Genomic DNA, 24,351 nt, shown 5'->3' on the forward strand with positions numbered 1-24,351 from the left:
CTAAGGGCAAGTTGCAGTCTGTCTCAGCCACACTCCTCTGTGGCCAGGTGCAGTGCAAGTGGGGAAAGGAGGAACACAGGCCCACCCAATACTCTGGGTCCCGACTCAGGGACCCTCTAGCGGTAGCCTCTCTCTCTCTGCCTATCTTCCTTGGGCCACTTCCCCTTTGGCCCTGTACACCTTCTCAACCCTTTTTAGCAGGGGCCACAGCCTGGCAGGTAACTGGGCCAGAGCTCTCCTCTGCTCCCCCAAGCATGCCCAGCGCTACTCTGTCCAAGGTGCTACCTCCTTACCTCAGAAGCCAGTCCTCCTCCATCACTAGTCAGAGAGAGACTGCCCTCTCTTTTGCTAGGCAGCCTTTATATAGGACCCAGCCCAGCCCTGATTGGCTGCCTCTTCCTGCCATGATTGGTTCTCCACAGGCCTTTGTTGATTGGCTGCTGGTCTGTGCAGCCTCTCTGGCCTGTTTCAGCCCTTTTTCTCAATGGAGTGGGGCAGCCGCCCCACTACAAAGGCACACAGAAGTACTTAAACCCAACACGCGCGCTCTGAGCTGTACCCATTCAGCCCTGGTAGGAGAGCAGTCCAAATGGACCTAGAACTGAGACTCTCATCTCTCCATGAATAAATGGTGGTTCTTGCATTTGAAAATAAGATAGCCCAGACACATCTGGCACTTATGAGCTGACTACTAGCTTGAAAGTTAAAAGGGGCCTCAGTCAAAACAGTGGATAAAATTTTTAAAAGATCCTAGGTCCCAGCTTATAATATGGACCTGACATCACGGAGATATACTTTAAGCAAGATGGCTCATGTGAGATATGATTGGAAAGGTAATGATTTACTGAATGTGATTATCCAATTTGTATGCCTGTATCATTTCTGTGTCTGAAGTAGGAATATTGACCATGCATCTGTATTTCAAATGTATTACTTTGGGTGTCACCCACAACCAGCCCTTCAGGTACAACAATGGAAACGCCAGGCAGTGCTAATGGCCCATTTGCCGAGACAATGGACTGTAAAAGTGCTTAATTTTCCTGTGGACGCTGGAGACAGCCTACTGGCAATGCAGAGACATGGGTCTGAGTCACCTTGTACTGGCTCCCCTTTTGGAATGCCAGTGGTTTTCCACTGGAAGACAAAGGGCTCCTGCCTTATATAAGAGCTGTAGAAGCAGAGGAGTGACATCATCATGGTTCTCTCCTCTGCCTTCCCACCCAAAGAGACACTGAAAAACACCTGGAAGCAAGAACTGAACTGGGGGAAGAAGAGTTGAGCTTGGCAAGCTGGAAGGGGGTTCAGCTTGTGAGTAACAATAATTGAGGTTTCAAGCTGCAGACTAGTGCATCTGCCTTTCAAGACTTTCTGTAATCTCCCTGAAACAATATCTAGGGTGAGAAATTACTATTAGTTACCAAATTTCTTTAGTGAAACAAGCTTAGTTTGTGTGCTTGATTTTATTTGCTTAGTAATCTGCTTTGTTCTGTTTACTATCTCTTTAACCACTTTAAATCCACCTTTTGTACTTAATAAACTTATTTCTTGTTTATAATATAACCCAGTTTGTGCAATTCAGAATGGGGGGGGAGGGGGACAAGAAGTTGTGCATATCTCTCTTCACATTGTATAGCTCATAAAATTCGCCCTCTTCCTCAGATATTTCTATACAGAGCAAGACATTATTATTTTGGGTTTGTCACCCAAAAAGGGGTGTGCACATGAGGGCTGGGGGAGTCCTCTCACACAGAGCTGACTTCAGTTATTACATTACTATAATTTATAATAATTTATTATATTATTACAATTTATAATATATCATATTATTATATTCTAATATACTAAGCCCCAGACCTTCTTTAACATGCATGTGAGGTGAGCATTGGCCCCTCATTCTATTTTCCTCCTAGTGAGATTTGCATACAAAGGACTCCAGAGATAAATAGGTCATTAAAAAACTCCAGGTAAGACGTTTAGCAAAAGAAACATTTTATTGAAAAAAAATTACATTTCACGTATACACCATGAAAATAATAATTTGTGTTTAATCTTCATAAGAAGAGGTTAAGACTTTCACAAAAATGTACACTCTGTATTACAGCATTACTCTATTTGATAACAGATTCTGGTGACCTCTGCCCTGTTCATTTACATGGGACAACAGTACAGCGGGACTAAATGTGCTACAAACAAAAGTCCTACACATTGGCCTCTTCCAGATGCTACCACCTTTTGTTAAGAAGAAAAAAAAAATCACCAACTGGGTCAATATTTAAGGTTCATTTTATGTATTTTAAGTAAGGCCAAACTTTAGTTCTCCTTTTCAGAAATCAACAGCCTGGAGAAAACGCCAATGGAAAACAATTCCAAACTCCCTTTTCTCCAGTGATTGAATAAGTGAAAAGCACAGTAAAATGGCATTTAGAAAATAATGTTTCTTCATTTTCCAAAGTGAAAGTGACATAAAAAGGCTACATTTAAAATGGCGCCCACAGCAAATTGTAAGGTCACGATTCAATGGCATTAGAATATCCAGAACATAAACCCTTCTATCACATCATCTCTCTCCTCTAATGACAAACCATACTACAGTTTCCCAATATACTAATAAGTCAGAAGAAAATATTGTTCAATCAGTATTGAACATTTCTTGTATAAATATCAATTCTGATGGAGCCACTTGGCACTTATGGACAAAGGCTTCAATCTAACAAAGTGCTTAAGCACATGCTTAACTTTAAGCACATGAGTAGTATCACTGAAGTCAATGGAACAACTCACATGCTTAAAGTTAAGCTCATACTTAAGGGTTCTGCTAGACTATGTATATACATCTACAAGTGCTCTTTTACAATGGATCATTTATTAATAGGTTCTTCAGACAAAGTCGTATTCGGCTGACAGCTCACAATGACAACTAGTATTATACTGCCTATAAAACTAGGTCTTCTGGAACACCCTTCCTCATAGGGATACTAGTATTATTTTGGTTCAGGAAGTTTTTTTTTTTTAATCTGTAAATAAACAACAATAAAAATACATATTAATACCCCTTAGACTGGGAGACTTAAAAAAGGTAACCCATTAGATGCTGAAAAGTGCAGAACAATTCAAATCCAGCGTTTTCTACAGTGAACAGCAGGGTTTATTGGGTGCCTTAAATTTTTCTTGTGCAAAAACTATGAGTTCAGATAGCGTGGCAGGTTTGCTGCAAGAACTACAATAATTTGTTCTACAGAAACAGCCTAATTTTTAAACAATTCTTGTCAGACCTGGATAACACTGACAATGTACAAGTACTGTGAAAACAGGCACTGTGAAAGCTACTTCACATTACTTTACCCACATAACTGTAGTTGTAAAAAGCAACCCGTATCCAGTTCTAGTGGATCTTCCAATGACAACGACAATCACTGTACTACAAATTGTGCAACTGTGTAGTTGTTTTGCAGTGGGAGAGAGGTACTCGGTTGAAACAATCAAACTGAATTCACTTGAGAGCACTGAGATTTCAATATTTGTTTGAAGTAGTTAGCGTTTAAATACCAAAGTTCTTCATGAAATAAGTGGGGCCCACCACACCAGCTGGCAATTCAATATCAAGGGTATCAATTCTTTCAAAATGAGATAGCATTTGGGTGTGGAAGAGCAGATGATGCTAATTGTATCTTAGAGTGTTCTATTAGCCTCATACTTACTATTGTAAAAGTTAAGGAATAGAATTTAATACATTACATTACATCTTGCAAATGCATTCTTAACTTTTAATGCATGTGGATAGCCCCATTGACATCAATAGGACCTACTTGTGCATGTTAAAGGTTGAACATGCGCATGACTATTTGCAGGATCAGGGCCTAAAAGTTTTTGTTGCTCTTAGGAAAGCTGGGCAAAATCCTGCCCCTAATTGTGTTATTGATTTCACTTTAGAAATATACAAAAAGAAGTGCAAATGATTGCTGTATGCAAGCACCTTCCATTTATTTCCCCTATGTGAATCTAAGGGCCCATGAAGACTATGTCATCGTTAGAAGTCTCATATGGCTAGAAAGACAGCAAGTGACCCATGAGGGCCCCAATACAGCAAAGCACATAAGCATGTGCTTTAATATCAAATACATGATATGCTTAATCAGGCCCGGGGGCTGTATTTGACAATAAAACCAAACAAACTTGGCACTCCCTGCCTTAAAGGATGTTGTCACTAAGTGAAAAGCATAGCCATGTACCTATACTCCTTGCTAGCTTCCAAGAACTGCTGCATCTCCTCCTGAAGGTCAGTGCAGGTAGAGAAGTAAGTGCATTTTGATTCTGCCTCAGGGGCTCTATTCTTTCCTCAAGACTCATCACACATAAATTGTGCCCACAGATTCCAATGGGAGTCGGGTATGTGCACAGTAAAGCACAGAATAAAGCATACCCTCCTCTGTCCCGTGTCACATGATTAGATGCTCCATCAGGTTTTTTTAGTTCTTTGCTATCTCTACAAAGCCGAGTAGCACTTTGTCAGGCCTGGATACGAAAAAGCTCCCAAGAGAACACAGCTGATAAGTTCTTCCCCAGCTATTGCAAAAAGTGAGGAATTTATAAGTGTTTTTAGGAGACTGGACTCTTTCTTTAGAAAAATAAGAGAAGGGAAAGAAGACATTGTTTACTATTGTCAAATAATTTCTCCAACCCGTATGTATACATGGCTGGGATATGGATACAGCATCCAACATTGGACACTAACCCAGTTTATCTGTGCAGGCAGCCCCTCGCCCTTGCATGGAGGCCCTGTAAAATAAATGTAAAAAAACCCCAAACCAGTTTCTTGATACTTAGAAGTGATTTGCTTTTCTCCTATTCTCCCACCCTGAAAATTAAACATAAAAAAAGTACATCAAGGTAAGAAATAATTGGTCTGATCTTCAAAGGTGCTGGAAACCCACAACTCCAACTGAATGAGATTTATTGGTAACTCAGCTCTTCTTAAAGTCAGGCCACATATTAAAAAAACGTTCATAACACTTCAGATTACAACAACTTGCTGACCAAAAAAAACCCATTCACTTTTCTCCATCCGTACTGTTTGTCTATTTTTGCACTCCACTCAGCATGGGCAGCTAAACAAAGCCAGTCAGCTTCACATTCAGTTTTAGTTTAGTCATATTAACTTTGATTCTCTTGACTCATCTCCTCAGCACCTCCAAGACATGCTTAATTCAAAATCCTTAAGTTTCTAACTTACCCCAGTTTTTTTTTATCGTTATTGTTAATGCAACTCAAAACTGAAATTTGGGACTACAGATGTTTAAAAAAAATCAATGCACAAATTACAGTGGGTAGGGCAACAATATTTAGCCCTTTATCTACTGTACTACTGCTCCCCTCCACAATTAAGCATAAAAGCCTTTCAGTAGAAAGAACAAAATGCACGAGAGCCAACCAGAATATACACAAATACTATCAAAGCCGACATTTTCACCAGAAATTAAAACCATTACATAGCACTCTGTTTGTCTGGCATAGAATTCGTTTACTTATTTTATATGCCTCAAGGATGATCTTTAAGAGATCCAAACATACAATAGGGTCATCTATTCAATACGAAACACCACACAAATGTCAAGTACATAGAAAGTTTACTTGTAAATATTTCTCTGTTTAACAATTTAGAACTAAAAAAATATTACTTCAAAGGCATATTTTATTTATTTGTAATCTGTCCAGGGCTGGTGGGGTTGTACTATCCCTACCATGTCGTAGCCACTTTCTGCTCTCCTTCCTCACAATGTTACGCTCCTGGAAGAGGCAGATATGATGTGACTGGGACCTGAAGCCACAGTGCTGTCTATAAAAATATAATTCGTAAGACTTTCTGCTCCCATTCTGAAGGCCTGCACAGCCAGCCCCCAAATTCTGCATTTTCCCGCCACTGCAACTAAAACGTTAACACATATACACAGTACATATGCTACACTCTTCTAGACACAGATTTTTCTAAATAGCAATGCAACAACAAAGGCAATATGTAATTTATACAGGTAATTTCAGTGATAACATATGGCACAGCCTTCAAATATTGTTGGTATTTTCTTCAGTGTGCTACCTTATTCTCTACAAATTCATGGTTTTTTGCCTCAAGACCTGCGGCTGGTCCCGGAGGCACCAACTGAGGAATATGCATCCTTATTCAGGAAAGTATTTCAGACACATGCTTAACTGTACATGTATGCTTATGTTCCATTTACTTAAAGACTCACTGAAGTTAAGCATGTAAGTGCTTTCCTGAATCAAGGCCAGAGGGAGCTTGGTAGCTGGAGCAACAAGTGCCAATTCATAGACTCTGTTTTTGGTGTCACTATCGAGGCTTGGGATTGGTTTCCTGGTTAACTGTATGGAAGTTGTGGGGCTGCTATACTGCTTATATGTTCTTCTCTCCTGGATAGTTTCTTTTTGACTCAATTTAAATGATGAGCAACTAGCTTGGGATCTCATTCTGAAGAAAACATATTAAAAACAACAGATTCCCAACGAGATCTGTGTTCAAGGCTCTTCTTTGGTAAAATAAGCACACACGTTTCACATTTCTGATAAGCATCGGGGCATCCTGTTTACCTTAAATCTTCTACTATAAATGTGCATAAACTCATTGATTTACCCAAATATTTAAAAGTAAGAGATTTCTAGTTTCAAAGCTTAACAACTATTGCAGACTTGAATGTTTAAGTTGCTGTGCATAGCATAATGTATTTCAGAATGCTATGGAATAGAAACTGTCCTTGAATGAAGGGTCTCATTTGTCAATAGTTAACACCAAGAGGAGAGGAGAAAGGTATTTTCAAAAGCCATTTTTCTTTTGAAAATATTCTACTCTAAATATTTAATTAATTAAATCTGTTCCATTGACTCAAATAGGCATTGAAAGGTACTCCAACAATGAAAAGCTGCAATCTGATTTAAGAGAAATTATTTGTTTAATGTTTAAGCTTTAGTAAAGAAACATTTTGGTTTCCAAGTAGCTGGACTATGTGTTAGTTTTATACCAGCGTATAACTCAACTTTTTAAAGGGGTATAGTGGAGCCATTGTTTCATCTAATTAGGGGGCACCAATTTCATTTGGCTAAGTGACCAAAACAGCCTCTCTGACTGGCACAGGCATTTTGCAGAAGTGACTTCTTTAATAAAGGAACTCCCATGTTTCTCACTAAACTGGATGTCTGCCTTCTTCCACTCACAGAACGGCCGGAATGTGTAAATTATGCCATGTGGATACAGGCCAGGAGACCTGACCTGGCACTGCACTCCCTTCGATTTCACTGCTCAAGAAGCAGACCAAGGAATGAACTGTGGTTCTTGCTCTGGAGCCCCTGATCCCCAATGAGGGCAAAATACTCTCTCACCCTACGCCTTCAGTAACATGTATATGGGAATGGAGATGCAGAATGCCAGAGTCACTTTTCAATTGCAACATGTAGGTCTCTCATAGGCAGTTATGGAGCTAAACATCGTGTATAAATCAGTCTAGCAACCTCAAATCACTAACTCCATCTCCTCTCCATTAGTGAGCTTTAACTCTTAACCTTCCAGCAAGTTTCTGCTGCTATGAAAGTTTATTCAAAGAAATGCGCAGAAGATAAGCCTAGTATTGCCCCTCCCGCCCCCAATCCTGTGGTTTTATATTGGGATAATTTAGGTGTCCAAATGTGGGCTTTCCCCTTATCCACCCAATCTTTATATCAGCTACTAATAAAATCTTAATCAAATCCACATACTCAGGAACACTACCGAACTGTTCTTGTTTTGTTTAATTCTGAAATGGTCAACATATTCAAGACTAAGAGCTAACAATTTTTATGCACAATATATTAATGTAGACATTTTTATTACAATCTTTCTTGCCACATGTTGTAAAATAAAATAGACTATCACAATCACTGTAACAGTATCGGACAACGAATGAACATCGACCAATCCAGGTAGGTATGGGATACTCTTAACAAGGGTTTTAGCTAGAAACCTTGGTCCGCCAATTCTTTTGTATAGTATGTTGGTTATAGAGTTTTTGCATTTTAAATATAAATCAGCAAATGAACATCTCCATTACCAATTTTAATGCAGATTTTTTTAAAAAGTGTACGTACGCCAAGCATGAATAAACTTCCACAACACTTTTTTTTTTAAACTGCAAAGTGTTGTGATGTGTATATCTTCCAAGGAAGTCAGCAGAAATTTTACGCACAAAAAGGTTGGGTTCTGGCCCAGACGAGACGAGATAATTCATTTTAAAGAGAGTTTTGGTCCATTCTGCACAAGGGCTCCACAAATAAGTGAAACTATAATAATCAAAATGGCTGCCCACAAAGAAGTTCATCACAGAACATGGGGTCAAACACAAATGAATTAGCTCAAGTAACACCAGCCTTCCATTTTGTTGACCGATGAAAATCACTGAACAGAATGATTGAAACTGCTGCTCTCTGCCAAATTGCTTGTAGCTCTGCAGTCATTAGAGACATTCATTTTAGTTTGACAGCTTTTCTTTGTAGGAGGATCTGCCAGTGGATAAGACTTGACCTCTGTGATAGACTCATTTCCTTTAAAGGGATAATGAGCAACTGTGCTAAAGGCCAGAGTGAATACTGAAACGTTTCCTAGCTGCTCTGGAAGTACATGGAATTTCTGTATCAGTGGAACCTTCATGGATGTTATATCCAAGAGAAGAGAAGGAGGAATAAAAGAATGATTGGATGGGATTGTTTTGAGTTTGTGCAGTGTGGCGCACAGAGTTTGTTCTAAAAACACTAGGAAAAAGTGCTACATAACATTTCACTGCAAGTTACATGCATTGCTTTAACGTTTAAAAATACCTTTGTTCATATGTTGTGACCAGAATGTACATTGTTACAAGGTAACTACAATGTGCACCTACAGTCAGTTTCTCCATGCTTCTTCAATTATTAGACACTGAGCCTGATTCTGCAGCTGATGCATGGCCTGATCTAATTAAAGTCACAGAAAAAATATAATTGACTTCAATGGGAGTTCATTCAGATATCATACGAGCATCTCCCACTGCCTTCAACAGAAGATGGTAGAATGCAGTGGCTGCAAATTGTGGCCAGTTCATAACTGAACTTCTCCAAGTTCAGTTCTGCATTTTCATGTCTTTATTTTCCCTCTGCTTTTTTGTGGGTATTGTGTCAATTCATCACAGATATTAAAACTAGAAGGGCATTAATGCAGGAGATGGGGGAAGAGGGGGGTCTCCCTTCCTCTGAAGCATCAGGCACAGGCCATTCCTGAGGTCTGAATATCTGATTTAGACCACAGGTCCAAGCTGCTATGGCAAGTCATAGGCGCCTCTTATTAGCTTGCCTCTGTTCTGCTTCATAGGAAAATTCATTTTGGCTAAGTTTTACAGATAAAAATTCTGTACTGAATTATTGTCATTTAATTTATTAACCACTTTCATGGAATCTATTATTCCATTTTCCATATTAACCCCTCCCTTTTCCTAGAAGCACAAACCAATGTATTTGCTCCTACGCACCAAAAGAGACTCCTTTTGTAGCGTCTTATTGCAAGCTTGCCATCACTATGCTCTCTTGATGGCAAGAAGCTTGGATCTGTATGGTTACTGCTGCTTTTCAAAAAAGAAGAGGATTATGAACCTCTCTCTTTGACCCCCTGACATGAAGAACAGGAATTTCTCACTAAGCTATGGAAAAGTTGAAAATTCTGGATGGGTTAGTGCTAGAAGTTTAACACTGCGAGGATATTTAAAGAATCATTGCGTGAAGAGATGGAGCAATAGTCTGTTGATCAGAGCTTCCCAAGTCTATGGGAAGCACTGCAAATGTCAACATGAAATGTTATGAGTTTAAAAAAGTGAAACAAAAAAGGCTTATGCTTATAGTTATCTCTGGGGTGGGATACATGGCCACTAAGTGATTAGCACTTGGCAGTGGTAAAAATGTATTTGTGTTGAAAAATAAGTAGAAAGCCCTTGGAGTTGTATTACTGAAATATCATTTTTGTTTAAAAGCTACTATCTCTAATTTGAAAGTTGATTATGTTTCCCATGCAGCTTCCACAGCAAACATTGTATGTTAAAGAGGGCAGTTTTTAAAGTAATAAAGATCAGTTTTTAAACATATGGGAATTAGCAATTATCTAGAAGGAAAACAGCTTTAAACTGTTTAAAAATACAGTGCTGAGGACTTTGCTAACACTATGAATGTTGGACATCAGCCATAAGCTCATGCGCCAAAGGAGATTGCTATGCTTTATTCATATTACCAGAATTATTATTGCTAGGAAGTTATTTCATGGTGGAGGTTATTGTAAATTGTGGCAGTACAGTCAAGTTTACTAAGTAATTTCCAGATTCTTTTTTGTGTTTCCTATGTCAGCAGAGCAAATTTTTAAATTTTAATTGCTGAGTGCATTGGCGATGATAAAGGATTAGCCACTTAGAGCAAAAGCTGAGAGTTCTTCTCTTAAACTTATTGCAAAATGCATTAGTGTCTTATGGATTATTTGCTTCAGAGATGCTGAAAAAGAGAGATTTAAGAAGTCTATTAGTTGGAAAACTTCCACTCTATTAAAAAGACAAAAATTAAATCTGTTTGGCCTAAAATTAGTGATACCTGGGTAAATTCTCTCCCTGGGTTCTGCAAGTCGAAACAAAATAGGGGCTCCAATGGCAGAAAGTCCACTCGGATAGTGGATGAACAAAGACTGCAGTGGCACAATCTACCTACAACCCAGGCACTGCTGAGGGACCTAGACCTAGCCAGTTGACCCAGCTTAGTAACTGGGCAGGGCTGGCCAGGAAGAAGTTTCTGGGAAGGCACCCAGGAAACACACAGATCAAGTGCTTTTTCTGGCAGCTTCAGACCGTGGATGGAACTGAAACTGCCCTCCTTTTAGCATCTCCCTCGGTGCACAACTGCTTCCTGCTACTGCAAGAGGGTGCAATTTGTATCTCTGTGTGCCAGGATGAACAAATCAAGTTCACAGGCTGTTTTCAGGTTTGGGCACATAGAACACACTAAGACTCATTCTCAGAGGTGCAGAGAACTTGCAGTGCCTGTTGAAGTCAAGAGGAATTGCAGGTGGTCAACATCTCTCAGGAATATCCCCAGTGCCTAATCAGCACCCAGAGTACAGAAGTTGTCAAGAAACCCATTCTGAGACCACTTCAGGAAACAGGATTCTGATACAAAAAGGGTTAACCAATAAAAATTCCTCAGCTGCCTCCATGGAAGGGAGGGGGGAAAAAAAAGAGACCAGGAGGAACTTTATACTGAAGTGCTTTGGTACTATGGAGGATAATAAGCAGTAGTATAGCTCCTTAGATACACTCTAACATCTTGCAACACACATTAAAAAAAAAATCGCTATTTGTTTTGGAGAGGAAGCATAAAATAATTCAGTAAAATTCAGATCATGAAACTGTCTAAAGAGTGGCATTATAAACAAACAAATCTCTTTACTTATGTCTGCAGGCAAGGTAGGCAACTGTTCACTATTTAGTGCTTTACTGATGAACCTGTTGTACAGTGCTCATTTTTATTAAGCAGGTACATCCTCTAAGGTTTCCTAAATAGAACCATCCATAAAGGGTAAAATGCCCTCAACAAATAATGAATGTTGTCAGTATCCCAATGGCTTGCTATCCGTTGGAATACTAAGAGGGTTACTTTTACAAAAGGTAGCCATTTTATCTCCCTTTCTTAAAGAAGCTTTGTCTTGAAGTCTTAATAAAAAAAGGAATTAAATCTGGTTCCAGAGGTAGAATTATAAATTTCTATTTGGTGCTACTGGCTGGCTAATTAGACTAGTAACATTGGTCTTTTCTGGAGTGGAACATGGGGACAAAGTGATGTGGATACTTGTAGTCACAGGAAATAAAGGGATTAGCACCTGTAGAAATTGGAATCACATATTCATTCATAGGCCAGAAACAGGAAAAGTTATTAACATGAAATGATACTTCAAGACCTCTGCAGAGCACCTAATGCTCAATATCTCCAAACTGCTCCCTATATGCAGCCTGAAGTTGTGTGCAGTTTCAACCCTACTGAATTTCATGGCAGTCGAGATAGTGAATACCACAATAAGCTCCCAAATGCCTTCAGTTAGGGGAGTAGGTAGCTAGTGAAATTGGCACTAGATGCTTTGCTACAGTATATATGCCAGTCAGTCAGTCATTCCACTAGCAAATTCATACCCAAAGTCTTTGGAGAGGCAGGAACCCGTGTATTCTCTTGCCTATGGTACACAGACTGAGTGAATGTGACAGCCATTTTGATACCTGTGAGTAAGTTTTACTACTCATTTTTTTTTTTTTTCCTTAAACCAAGCAAGGCCAGCACATATGTTTGATTGTGGATATCTGCCTACACAGGGCACTATTTCATGGAAGTCAGGTTTCTGTCACAGATCTAAGGCAAACATTACAATTTACAGGAAAGAAAAAGAGGACATCAATACATTGTGCGTTGTTGGGAGACATACAGCCTTTATAACTCAGTAGCTTTTATTATTATCTCCGGGTTTTCTATGTCCTTTTTGCTTTGGACCATTCTCAGTTCCAGCTGGGCTGGGCTAGGTTTGTTTCCTTTTCCAGCGTGTGCTAAAAGAAGATATTGAAGTGTCAATAATAAACAAACACACACCCAAGGAAAAAAAAAAGAATGAATATGTTTCTGTCCTGTCCCCATCATTACTTTTTTCCCCTCTTCTCATCCACTGTGCTACCACTGCCCATTGCCTCCACCAGAGGGTATACAGCACATTGTTTTCCCTATCCGCCAGCTCAGGTACTTCTGCAGCTCCACCATAATTTAGAGACTGCTCCTGAGCAGTTCTGAGGGCCCTCAACTCCTCTTTGGATCATACTGGGACTCGAGGGAGTTCAGCAACTTGTATTCTAGGTGACAGGGACCAGGCTGCATGGCAGTACAGTCAAACTAGATTACTTATGTGCTTCCAGCTGGTGTTTTTAATTCCCCTTCCCAAGAGAAGACAGTTTGAAGAATAATTTATTCAGCTATCACAAGACAGAAATTCACCACTCATTAATAGTCGAGGAATCCATCCCAGGCCTAACATACACAGAAAAGGGTAACTGAGGCAGCTGGTGCATCCAAAATCGGAAAAAGGTGAGGCTCCCTTGTCCATTACATTCAGCATTTTCCTCAAATTCTCTCACTCTTGTTCTAATAGTAATGCAGTCCCACCTCAAATGCAGCACCTGTCGACTCACCAGCGCATTTTTACCACTGTCATCTAGAACAGAGTTAGAGGACACAGCAGTGAACACGCTGGTGCTAGAATTCCCTAAATTCTGTTTTGGGGGTGTAGTCTAATAATAGGCAACATTTAGTGCTGAAAACAACTTTCTAGAATGTTTGTTTTAATGAGGATGTGAACAGAGTAAATTCAGGAACAGGGTGTAAAATGATTACCCTTTGCACACTTGATGGTCCTTTGCAGAACATGCTGCATAGCAGATACCGTCTTTTCACATGCCACCTGAAATTAAATATACATATATGTTTAGGCTTACCAACATTCCAATCGCCCAAGTTAGTCGCAGTGCTTTTGACTAGAATGTTCAGAGGCCAACTTGATTGACCCGAAGGGTAACAAGAGTCAATGAGTTGTTTTTTCTCCACTCTATAAGGCACATACAAGTTGGCAGCTGAATTTAATGCATAGTGTAAAAAGCTGTAGAATCTTGCAATAACTAGGAGCAAAAGGATCCAAATTAAGGACACAGTCTCCAAAATTAATAAGTAAGAAAGAATCAGCGTGCAAAACACTTATTCTGATAACAAGCGCCACTACTGTAAAAATCAGTTATGAACCAAGGACAAAAAACAAATATTTTTAATGTATAGAGTATCTTTGATTTGGTAGAATCCCCAAATACTTTTACAGACTGTTCAGAGAAAGACCTCATCAGCCATCACTGACATGCAATCACCAAAAATGAGTGGGTTTTTGTGGGGAGGGAACTATATCTATAGGGGATATTTTTAAGTTTGTATAATGTTAAGTGTCCCAGAGCTGAAATTTGGTCAGGGGAATAGCTCACACTCTTGCAAGAAGTAAAAACAAAAGGAGGACTTGTGGTACCTTAGAGACTAAATGTTATTCTGTATTCCGGATATTGTCTCTCCAGCATTCTGTATCTATATTCTGAGGACTAACAATAATAAAATGAAAGAAGTCATTTATTAAAGCAGTTTCCTGCCAGAAAAAAAAAAACAACACCTCTCTCACACACCTTAAGATTATTTGGATGTTTGTGTGTCCAGGCCAAGAGCATCGCAGCAAACAAGTCTCCAGTTCCAACGAAATCAGCATCCACTTTAGGAGACTCCATTCGAATTCTCTGGGTCACCTTGGTGCCATCTGCTCTAGCTGGAAGGCAGACATACACAGTTAAGAAATAGAACCTCTCCCTGCAATTAATACAATACTTACTAAAATTTAAAAGGCAGTTACTGTAGTGCTTGACACTTTAAGTCAGTAGTTCCTTAGGCAGATCTTTAAAAATTTGCAACTATATACAAGCTCTTTCAAACTATTTTTCTCCAAACTTTGCCCATTTGGGAGCCACATCTGCAGTGTGAGTGCTACACATAATTTGGAAGAGATAGCTAACACCATCATCTTCCATAAAGGAGTCCAAGCCACAGCATGCACAGGTCCCAGCATGTATTTCTCCATCTTGACCTATTGGCAGCTGGTTCAGTAAGTATGGTGAATCTGGAAGCTGCTCACACCAAGATAAGCATCATGTGCTGGAACACTTAGTATCTCTAGGTTGCACCTCGGTTTTAAATGTAAGGGCAGCCACAGGCCACAATGGAGAACACAGTCTGTACCTGACCCATGATTACAACAATAACGAAAAAACAGCTTATGGTCCATTTAGTACACTAGAATTTTTAGGTGGTGCCAAGGAACACCAATTGGTTCTAGATCAGGTTTGTATTTCTTAATTAGTAATCCAACTGTTTTTTTTTTGGCAGCCCAGCATGTAATCTCTACACTTACATCTCACTGGTAAAGAAGAAAGTGGGATTATTCGCCATCCTGCTCAACAGCACTCCTTTAATATGAGAGCATTCAACACCAATTTACCAAGCGTACACACAGTGCTTGGTGCTATCAGAAGGTGGGGGAGACGTGGAGAGAAAAAAGGCTCAGGAAAGAAACAAATTGTTCCTGTCCAGGTTGTTTACAATCTATTTTGTCAAGAAGACAGTGCAATTTTTCTTCTTCACTGACAAGCATCTTAAGTTTCCATCTTCCCACCCCACCATCACTGCAGGTGTCCGAATCCATATGATTGAGCTGTTCCCATGTACTCCAGGCGGTTTTCATGGAGTGATTTATTTTTACAGCAACAGAAACAAATGGAGTGAGCTGTTCGATAAAACAAGACCATGACTTACTTTTCCTTTGGCTCCCTAGCGCAATTAGGAAGTCACTTCCTAGAGAACCCTGTAGGTCTGAGCTTGTGATCACCACTGTCTCTGGTCCCATAGCATGAAGCATATCCATTACCTTCCCATGCACAAAACAACAAGAACTGGTCATTATGTGTTACTGATAAATGGTAGCAGTCACTGAGCACAGCTCCATTAATAATGCTGAAGAACAGTTTTGTGGAATACTTAAAAACTTCATTGCAACCCTCATAAAGATTAAATAATTTCCCCTCAAACAACTAATTTAAAATATTAGCATTAGATTTAGAGATCTATAACATTAAAGCACTTATTACAATATATTAAGTGCCTCTGTGTTATTTTCAGATCCTCTTCCTATACAGTCCAATACCATGAGTTCAACTGTACAGGCCTCCAAAGAGGAGAGTGAAACCATAAGTAATAAAAAATGTCTAATAATGTGGGGTGTGGGGCTCCCCTCACACAAAAAGTTCTGTGATTTAAGATCTTATTAGATGGGGGAGAGTGAATCCACATATACGTGTGTGAGCGCTAGTGTCTTGTAATAGTTAATAGGATTCTGATAACTTCTCCAGCAACTGAGGTATTAACACTGAACTATAAGGATAGAATGGCTTATATAGCCAGCATGCTAAGAGAAAGTGAATAATAATAAATAATAATAATAATAAATTTAATAAGCCTCAAATAAAGGGAATTTATCTGAGCTTATCATGTAAATGTTTCTCAATCTCCTTCTCCTTTTGGAACCTAGGTACTGTATGTTTCAAAGGCATGTGTGTATCTGCAGAGGACGTGTACATGTCTAACATTATAGGTATATTCCCCCCTCTACCATTTCTCACAAGAAGTCAAATCCCTATTTGTGACTCTACAATTGGCTGGTGTGGAAGTGATTTTGATTTTTACACAAAGAAAGGATGACTTCAGTACTGGATTTAGCATAAAAAGCAGATACAAAAATAAATTCCCCTAGAAGAAATCCTCTCAGCCTAGCTATGACTCATGAACAGCTGAATAATAAGGGCTTACTTCTCCTATTATTATTCTGTATCGCCTTCCTTTCTTGTCTGAGTTATTCAAAGTTATTTCTCAACTGTCAAACTTCCTAACACACACAGAGTTGGTCAAAATCAGTAACTCCACCCACTGTTGCCAGTGCAATGAATCTATGAGGTAATGGCAAGTCCATTTTCATTCCATATTAAATGTTTCACCAAGGTTTCTAATATTCTTGTACTATCTCAATCAAAACTTAAAAAATTGTGAAAAAACCTGAAAAGCCTCTCAGAGACTTGGCTGTAGCCTATGAATAGATGCCCCTGCTCAGGAACCAGTCAATGGCATTACTGATGTTACCAGACCAGTACATACTGTGATCTCTCACTGTGCTCAACAATTCAGACACCATGGAATAGTAATTCTGAGAACTGGTTTATAAATGGCCTTTTAAAAGAGGAAAAGCAAGTGGATGGTATCTGTGGCAGAGCCGTTTCTAATAGAAACCCTCTTCATAATTTTCCATGAGGCATCCGTTGTGCAATGCTTTCATTCAAGGTTATAACATGGTTCACTCCATGGTTTTCTAACAATCGTTAGTACACCGTTGCTAGCTGCATGGGTGTCCCGTTTCCACCCTACTTGGGCAACTCTTTATCTGATTGATGTAGCAGAGTAATAGAACAAAGATTTTTCTGTCTTTGAAGAATAAATGACCTGGCTTAGGGCCAGATCTTCACAACAAAGGAAGTCTCAACTATGCAGACCCAGCACAGTTAAACATTCAGGTTGGTGTTCTAGAGCAGAAGAGAGAATTCTGTTCCTAAGCCATCGCCCAGCCTCCAAATACAAGTGAATACAAGACTGTAGCATGGCCATGCCAAGGCAGGCTTATCTAAGACTCTAGCATGATTTATTCACCTCTACAATAACACCAGACCATGTATAATTGTGTTAGGGCATTATACAGTGCTGCAATTGATCTTGCTATTAGAGCTAGCTAGATAACATTAATTCCATTTTGGAAAAAGTTTCAAGATTTCAAAAAAAAAAAAAAACAAAAAAACAAAAACCTGTTTTCATTCTGCCTTTGAGCCTTGGGGGAAAGACATAAGACTCCGGCTCCGCTTTCCAGAATAGCAAATTGCCATGTGGTTAAGGCACTCACTTAGCATGTGGGAGACCCAGGTTCAAGTCCCTACTCTACCTGATTTGAAACAGGGTGCCCTAACCACAAGGTATTTGGGGGTCACTCTCTTCCCTCCCCACCAACCTGAGAAACCTTTCCAACTCAATTTTCATGAAAATACACTTTTCACAAAAATGTTTCTTTTGATTAATTGGCATTTTCTAATGAAAAAACAAAACATTTGTCAAAAAATTCCCAACCAGCTCTACTTGCTCTGCACTTGAGGTAAAACCCTGGCCCTGCTCTTGACTTTATTCCCATTGACTTGAGTGGGGCCAGGATTCCAGCCTTGGTCTTTGCTGTGCAGATGAGATCATGTGGAACAGACTCTGTATGCTGCAGGCAGCTGAGGAAAAACATGGCCAGAAGGAAAAGAAAATCCTACAAGAAACTAGTCTTCAAACGGGTAAGGTACATTTATTACCACATTGTCTCCTCCCTGGAGGAGACAAGATTTTTATCAGTAAATAAGGGTTAACATCCAGCAATCACACTGCTTGGTAGAGAATTCATTTGTAAAACAGTTACTCAGTAGCATATCATCACCATTCTTGTGTGGGACTGGAACATACAAACTGAAAGCTAATGGCTTGTAAGCATGACTAACAGCATAACCACTCCACTCTACTTAGGCTCTTGATTCCATTGATGAGAATAGCAAAGACACTGTTATAATTAGTGGTGAGTCACATGAGGGGTATTCCCTGGATAGGGCACACTGGGGGATGCAAAACAGGAATAAAAATGGCTGAGATTTTTTGAGCTGCTTTCCACTGGGGAAAAAAACAAAACAATCAGCAAGCGACATTCAGATGGCTTTGCTGGAGGAAAAACTGCAAAGATCATGGCTGCTGTAGGTTCACTACTATCCTGGGTGTTAGCATGACCATTGGAATACAATTTTCAGATAAAACATTAAAAAAAGGTGAAAAATCAAATCAGGAGAAATAATTCCAGAGTCCTTTACTGAAGGAGTCAATTGTATTCACCAAAAGGAAGTGTGTGTTAGAACATAGAACTGAGCCCCTCAAGTCAACATTACATCAAATCCCTAGTTTTACACTTTACGTTCCAACCCTGCAGACTTCAGCATATGTTCAGCTTGCGTAAGAACGAGAGGATTTAACCCTACAAGGACAAATCCTTATTGTAGAACAGGATGTTTGTGAAACCTGCAGCTTCTGGCATTGTCAGATCATGATGCTAGCTTTCACAGGACAAGGTTCAGGCTCCTCTGTGCCTACTATTTGGAAGTGCCTGAAGACCATAGTTGCAGCCTGGCTGCTAGTCCTCTGCACTTCTGGGGTGAGCACCACAAGCCCCATCCTGCTGACCAGCTCTCTGGATAGTCAGACACCCAGCCCCTCTAAAAGTTAAAGTTAAGAACCTTCCAGCTGCAGCTACCTACAGCAGAATAGGACCCTGAGCCCAACCCTTCCTGCACACACTTTCCTCAGTGCTGTTCCCTGCTGCACCGCAGAGCTTGCTGGTAACTTTTTCCTCTCTAGCAAGCCCTGTGGCAGAGTGAAAGCTGGCTGTGCTAGCCCTGCAGTGTTGCTATCACAGTAGTCTCATCCTGGCAGCAGGGGGAGCAGCTAGCACACCACAACAGTCATCTGAATGAAGAGTATGGTTTTCATCCTAACTAGTGCATTTCTCCATGACTGGCAGTGTGATCATTTATAATATATGGGGGCTCCTTCACCCCCCACCCCATCCTTACATCTCAGTGGCATTAAGTCCACAGTGCTCTATTTAATATCATTGTTTTGGTTTTATTTAAGTCTTTTTAAAAGACTTTCCTTCAACAGTCCAACACTAACCATAAGAAGTTTTCTGTGCATGAAGTGTGACCTGAATCACTACAGCTTTGCAGAGACATTACAGAGAAGGTGACATGGGAGGCAATATGCAAGCATTAAGGACACAAATTATAAACTGCAAAATTGCAGGCAAACCTCTGGACACACACACCTACGTACCTCTAAAGCTTCTTTTTCTGTGTGAATCTTTCTGCCAGTGAGCAACCTAGCAGTCAAGAAAGAAGATTAAAAAGCATATATACTATGGACAATCACTGTTTGCTTTGCTCACCAGGATTATATCTCTGAATATATGGTATCTTGTTTACAAGAGGGCCTGAGCAAACCATTGGCTATATTAAATAGCATGTGGTACAAGACTGTCTTTTAGTGTCTTTGAATACAACAGATAGAAATTTCTTATCTTATTGGCAACTGACTAAAATTTAAAAAGCTCTGTACATGAAATCAATGGGTGGTCTAAGTTATGTTGCAGTGAATTGTCTGCATCACAAACATTTCCATCCCCCATGATGAACCAAAGACATGGGACTCCCTCAGTAAAAGAGGAAAGACCATGATGCATCATGGGAGATTTAAACTGATCAGGGAACCCAGCCTAGGGGGGAGAAGGGAATCATGAGGTATTGCTATGGTATTTCCAAAGCCAACTATTTCAGTCTTCAGCCAGACTATTTGTGGGGAAAACAAAACAAAAATAAAAAACTGAAAAAAAGAATTATTTTTTTGCACTGGGAAGGTGGCGGGGGACAAATATTTTCCAGCAAGCTCCAGAAATGACCTTTGGACACAGTCCATTAAAAGTAACTATAAAATTGAGATGTTTAAGAAAATGGGATATTTTTGGGAGTTATTTAAAAAGGTGAAATTCAAATAATATTTTTTTAAACAAGCAATCTTCAAGATTTACTAAGGAGCTCCATTTAAAAACAATTAAAGAAAAAAAAAAACACCAGTAACAAAACCCATAAACACAAACAAAAGCCAATTTACTGAATATAATGGGAGGAACGGAGTTCATTTGTTCCTCTTTTAGCCCCAGATTTACCAAGCGTACTTACTCAGCCTCAAACTGATTAGGAGTTATTATATCTGCAATGGGTACAACTTTGTCCCTGTAGACTGGGAGAAGATCCTTTGGCACATACTGAAAAACAATAGGAAAATGATAATGAACTCTGCCAGTAATTACTGTGGTAGTTACAGTGGTAATTTTCCTTCATTTAAATTTGATTTCCATACATTAACATACATTCTGTAACCTAGTGGACTACTCAGTTTCCAACCTGCAGGAGTACTTAGAGCAATAAATGGAGTCATAACTCCTGGCTTCTCTTCCTAGCTTTGCAACTGACTTGTTTTGTGACTTTGGAAGAGTCCTTTAACCTCTCCGTGTCTCACTTTCTCGCCTCTGTTAAATGAGGAATTGTTCTCCAGCTGGCATGGTTGTTGTAAGAATAACTTCATTAATGTGGGCTGGGAGGGGACACCAAAGATTCCTGGCTCAAAACTACTTCCCCCGCCCCCACAAAAAAAAGTTACAACTGTTACATTTTATTTTGTACAGTGACTATTTATCGTTGAGACGTGTTGTGCACATATACCTTCCACCGTAGCTGTTTGTGCACCCACTACGCTTGGCACAGAGACTTTTAGTCAGCGGTCCTGTTGGGGTAGTGCTCATGCCAGCTCATGTGTCCTTGTGCCGCCAACCAAGGGTATAAAGGGTGAGGGAACTCCAGCCTCCCTTCAGTTCCTTCTCACTGGTAGCTTGGCAACGTTAGCCTCCGAAGGAGCAAGGAAGAAGGGTGAGTCATGGGATATGTATGTGCATATCTCCAATAGTTACTGGACAGAGACGTAACCTTTTTTCCCTCCGAGTGGCTGTGCGCTTCAGGTGATTCCCAAGCACTGCTCCTTCAGGTGGTGGGAGTTTGGCATCTACTTGAATAATGGACTGTAGAACGGAAGCTATTCAGACGGCATAGTGCTTAGCAAACGTGTCGGCAGATGACCACATTGCTGTTCCACAGAAGTCCACAATTGGGATGTTGGGAGGAAAGGCCGCCAGCCCCTCAGGTTAAGCGGTCAAACAGCATCAGTGCCACGGTCAGCACTGGAATTACTGACGGTATGAGGTCGGCATCAGCCAATGGAGCGGGTGTTGAGTGTGTCAGTTCAGACAGTACTACGGAGCGGCCCGTGAGGGCACTCACTCTTCACTTGGTGCCAGACAGCTAGTGCAAGCCTGTACCAGATGAAATGCTGCAGCTGGAGTTCCTGTGTGAGCTCAAGGAGCCCTTCTTCCATCTTGATGCAGTCTTTACTTTCAGAGTTATAGCAGCCTTGTAGTATGGCCTGGGAAAGGAGAATGACTTTTCTCTCTGGGGGTCTACAGGTCCCCCCCGTGAGAACTGGATGAAGATGGAAGAGCCAAAGCTGTCTGGAGGAGGAATACTCAGCTTTCTCAGTCCCAGAGGGGCCTGGCTCATAGGCTGGGAGCATGTTTATCCTTGAGGTACTTTGTACCTAAACAGACTAGTGTGTTCTCCTAATCAAGGAGTTGCAGATGCTGCACTTGTCTGATATGCTGTTCATCATGTTGAATGAAGCAGCAAGTATGTCCATCGTTTATATTCATAACAGCTTCCCATGAAGGGCAGTATTTAAAACCTGGGGACATGTAAAGCTAGTACCAGAGTACAACCCCAGGAGCAAGACAAACAGAAGTTATCCCTGCAGGGAGAAAATCAAAGGAAACGCTAAAACTACATATTTATACAAAGCCTAAACAAGTGGTCACCAACCGGTCAATCACGATCGACTGGTCAATCCTGGAGACTTTCCCAGTCGATCTTGATCTGCAGTGGTGCAGCGGGGCTCCTGTTAAGGCAGACTCCCTGCCTGACCTGGCCCCACACTGCTCCCAGAAGTGGCCAGTACACCCCTGTAGCCCCAGGGAGGGGGGGCAAGGGTCTCCGCACACTGCTCCTGCCTGCGCGCACCACCCTTGCAACTCCCATTGGCTAGGAATGGCGAACTGTGGCCAATGGGAGCTGAGGGGGTGGTGCCCACAGAGAGGGACAGCGTGCAGAGCCATGTGTCCCCCCCGAGGGGAAAGTTCTGGCTAATGGCTGTTGGGAAATCTATGTGAAATGAGTCACCCCAGACTAGTTGCTAGTGGGCAGGTGTTCAAATCACAACTGGCAGTTTTGTTGGCATTGTCAACGGAGAGGCCTTCGCAATGATAGATGGCTAATGCACTTTGAGTGGCATGGAGGAAATTTTTCCCTGACAGTCCGTATGCTAGTTGTTCTGTGGGTTGATAGGGGACCACCGTTCCCAAGGCTATCCATCTAGCACACTTCAGAAACACTAAGTTCATTGAAATAAAGTAAGAGCTCTATAAATGCGACACTGGAATTCAGACTCAAGTTTGAACAAGGTAGCTTTGTTCTGGTATAAGCAGCTTGTCAATCTAAATATGGTTCAAGCAGACAATTACCAACCATAGAGCCTTCTCCATTCCATTTGTCACCCATCACTGGATCACACACTGCAACAGAAAATAAAACCAACCTTAGAAACAGAGGACCCCTGCGTAGTCCCTGTGGGGAGATATACTTTTACCCAACAGTAGGAGACATGGTACAATACTGTCATTTTATAAACTTGTGTCATTTGACCCACTCTTGCAGTACATTGGAGCAGGAGTTTGTGATCCCCGAAGGGAAAGGGTGGGAGGAGGATGTCAAAAACAGGTATCAGAGGGTTGTGACCACTCTGCCCTCTCCATATTGTTAAATTTTGGGGGCCGGATGTCCTGGTTAGAGGTGGAGGAGGGAGTGTTGTGAGATGGAAAATGCTGAGAACCCCTGCCTCAGTTCAGAGCAATAAAAATTAGTGAAATCTGGGAAGAAAAGGGGAGGAGCTTATATTTATAGATTGTGTCACACAAAAGCCTTATTTTATTTTAATTAAGAAGGAAAACTCTTCTTCCAGAGCAGATTTTGTAGACACATACCAATCATGATAAAATTAGGATTAAGACAGACATTTATGGTGCAGTCTCAGGATCATCAATCACATTAATAGCCTATTCAGAGTGACCTTAAATTTCAAAATAAGAGTGGCAATAGTCCAGCAACTGGTGATGTGTTCTGGAACAGCAATGCTGTCCACAGTATTAAGAGAGTCACTGTCAAGATACAAATCATGGGACAAATCCCAAGGTTCTTATTCAATGTTCAGTCAGTCCTTGCTCAGGCAAATTTCTATTGGTGACAAAGGGAACATCTCAGAGAAACAACCTCGGCATTTGGCACCACATAAAGTTCTTAACCTCTCTTACCAGCACCAGTGTCACTCATTAATCTGAAAGAATTCTACAAATTAAGTTTATTTCCTGCTATTTTGCTGCCCACTTTTTATATTTCTTTCAGATGGTCAATGAACTACCATTAAGTGGATACATAATTGGTTAAACAACAGCAAATGATGAGTAACTAATAACTATTGATGGAATAATGTCAAATTGGAAGGAGGTCTCAAGTGGGGTTCCACAAGGATCTGTTCTGGGTCCACTGTTATTTAACATTGTTATTAATTATCTGGATGTAGGTATAGAAAGCATACTGATCAAATTTGCAGATGACACAAAGCTAGGGAGGGTTGCAAACATTGTGGAGGATAGAGCTAAAATTCAATGGGGTCTTGATAAATTGGAGAAGTGGGTTATAGACAACAAAATGAAATTCAACAAAGACAAATGTGAAGTGCTACACTGAGGGAGGAAAAACCAAAAGCACAAATACAGAATGGGGAATAACTGGCTTGGCAGCAGCACTGCTGAGAAGGATC

The 24,351-nt window shown here is 40.5% G+C and overlaps 1 protein-coding gene across 1 annotated transcript in view; it reads right to left on the minus strand.

Moving 5' to 3' along the window:
• Positions 1–1,972: 1,972 nt before the first annotated feature.
• PDXK (pyridoxal kinase) overlaps positions 1,973–24,351 on the minus strand; it is an 83,723-nt gene continuing 61,344 nt past the window's right edge. The window contains exons 5-11 of the mRNA XM_048865158.2: positions 23,001–23,047; positions 20,553–20,638; positions 19,651–19,696; positions 15,463–15,574; positions 14,286–14,422; positions 13,462–13,528; positions 1,973–12,626 (exon numbers count right to left, since the gene is read on the minus strand). Of these exons, the coding sequence (XP_048721115.1) occupies positions 12,514–12,626; positions 13,462–13,528; positions 14,286–14,422; positions 15,463–15,574; positions 19,651–19,696; positions 20,553–20,638; positions 23,001–23,047 (608 nt within the window). The 3' untranslated portion in view covers positions 1,973–12,513. The remainder of the gene's footprint in view (positions 12,627–13,461; positions 13,529–14,285; positions 14,423–15,462; positions 15,575–19,650; positions 19,697–20,552; positions 20,639–23,000; positions 23,048–24,351) is intronic.

Source organism: Caretta caretta, chromosome 1, assembly GCF_965140235.1.
Source record: "Caretta caretta isolate rCarCar2 chromosome 1, rCarCar1.hap1, whole genome shotgun sequence".
Lineage (NCBI taxonomy): Eukaryota > Metazoa > Chordata > Testudines > Cheloniidae > Caretta > Caretta caretta.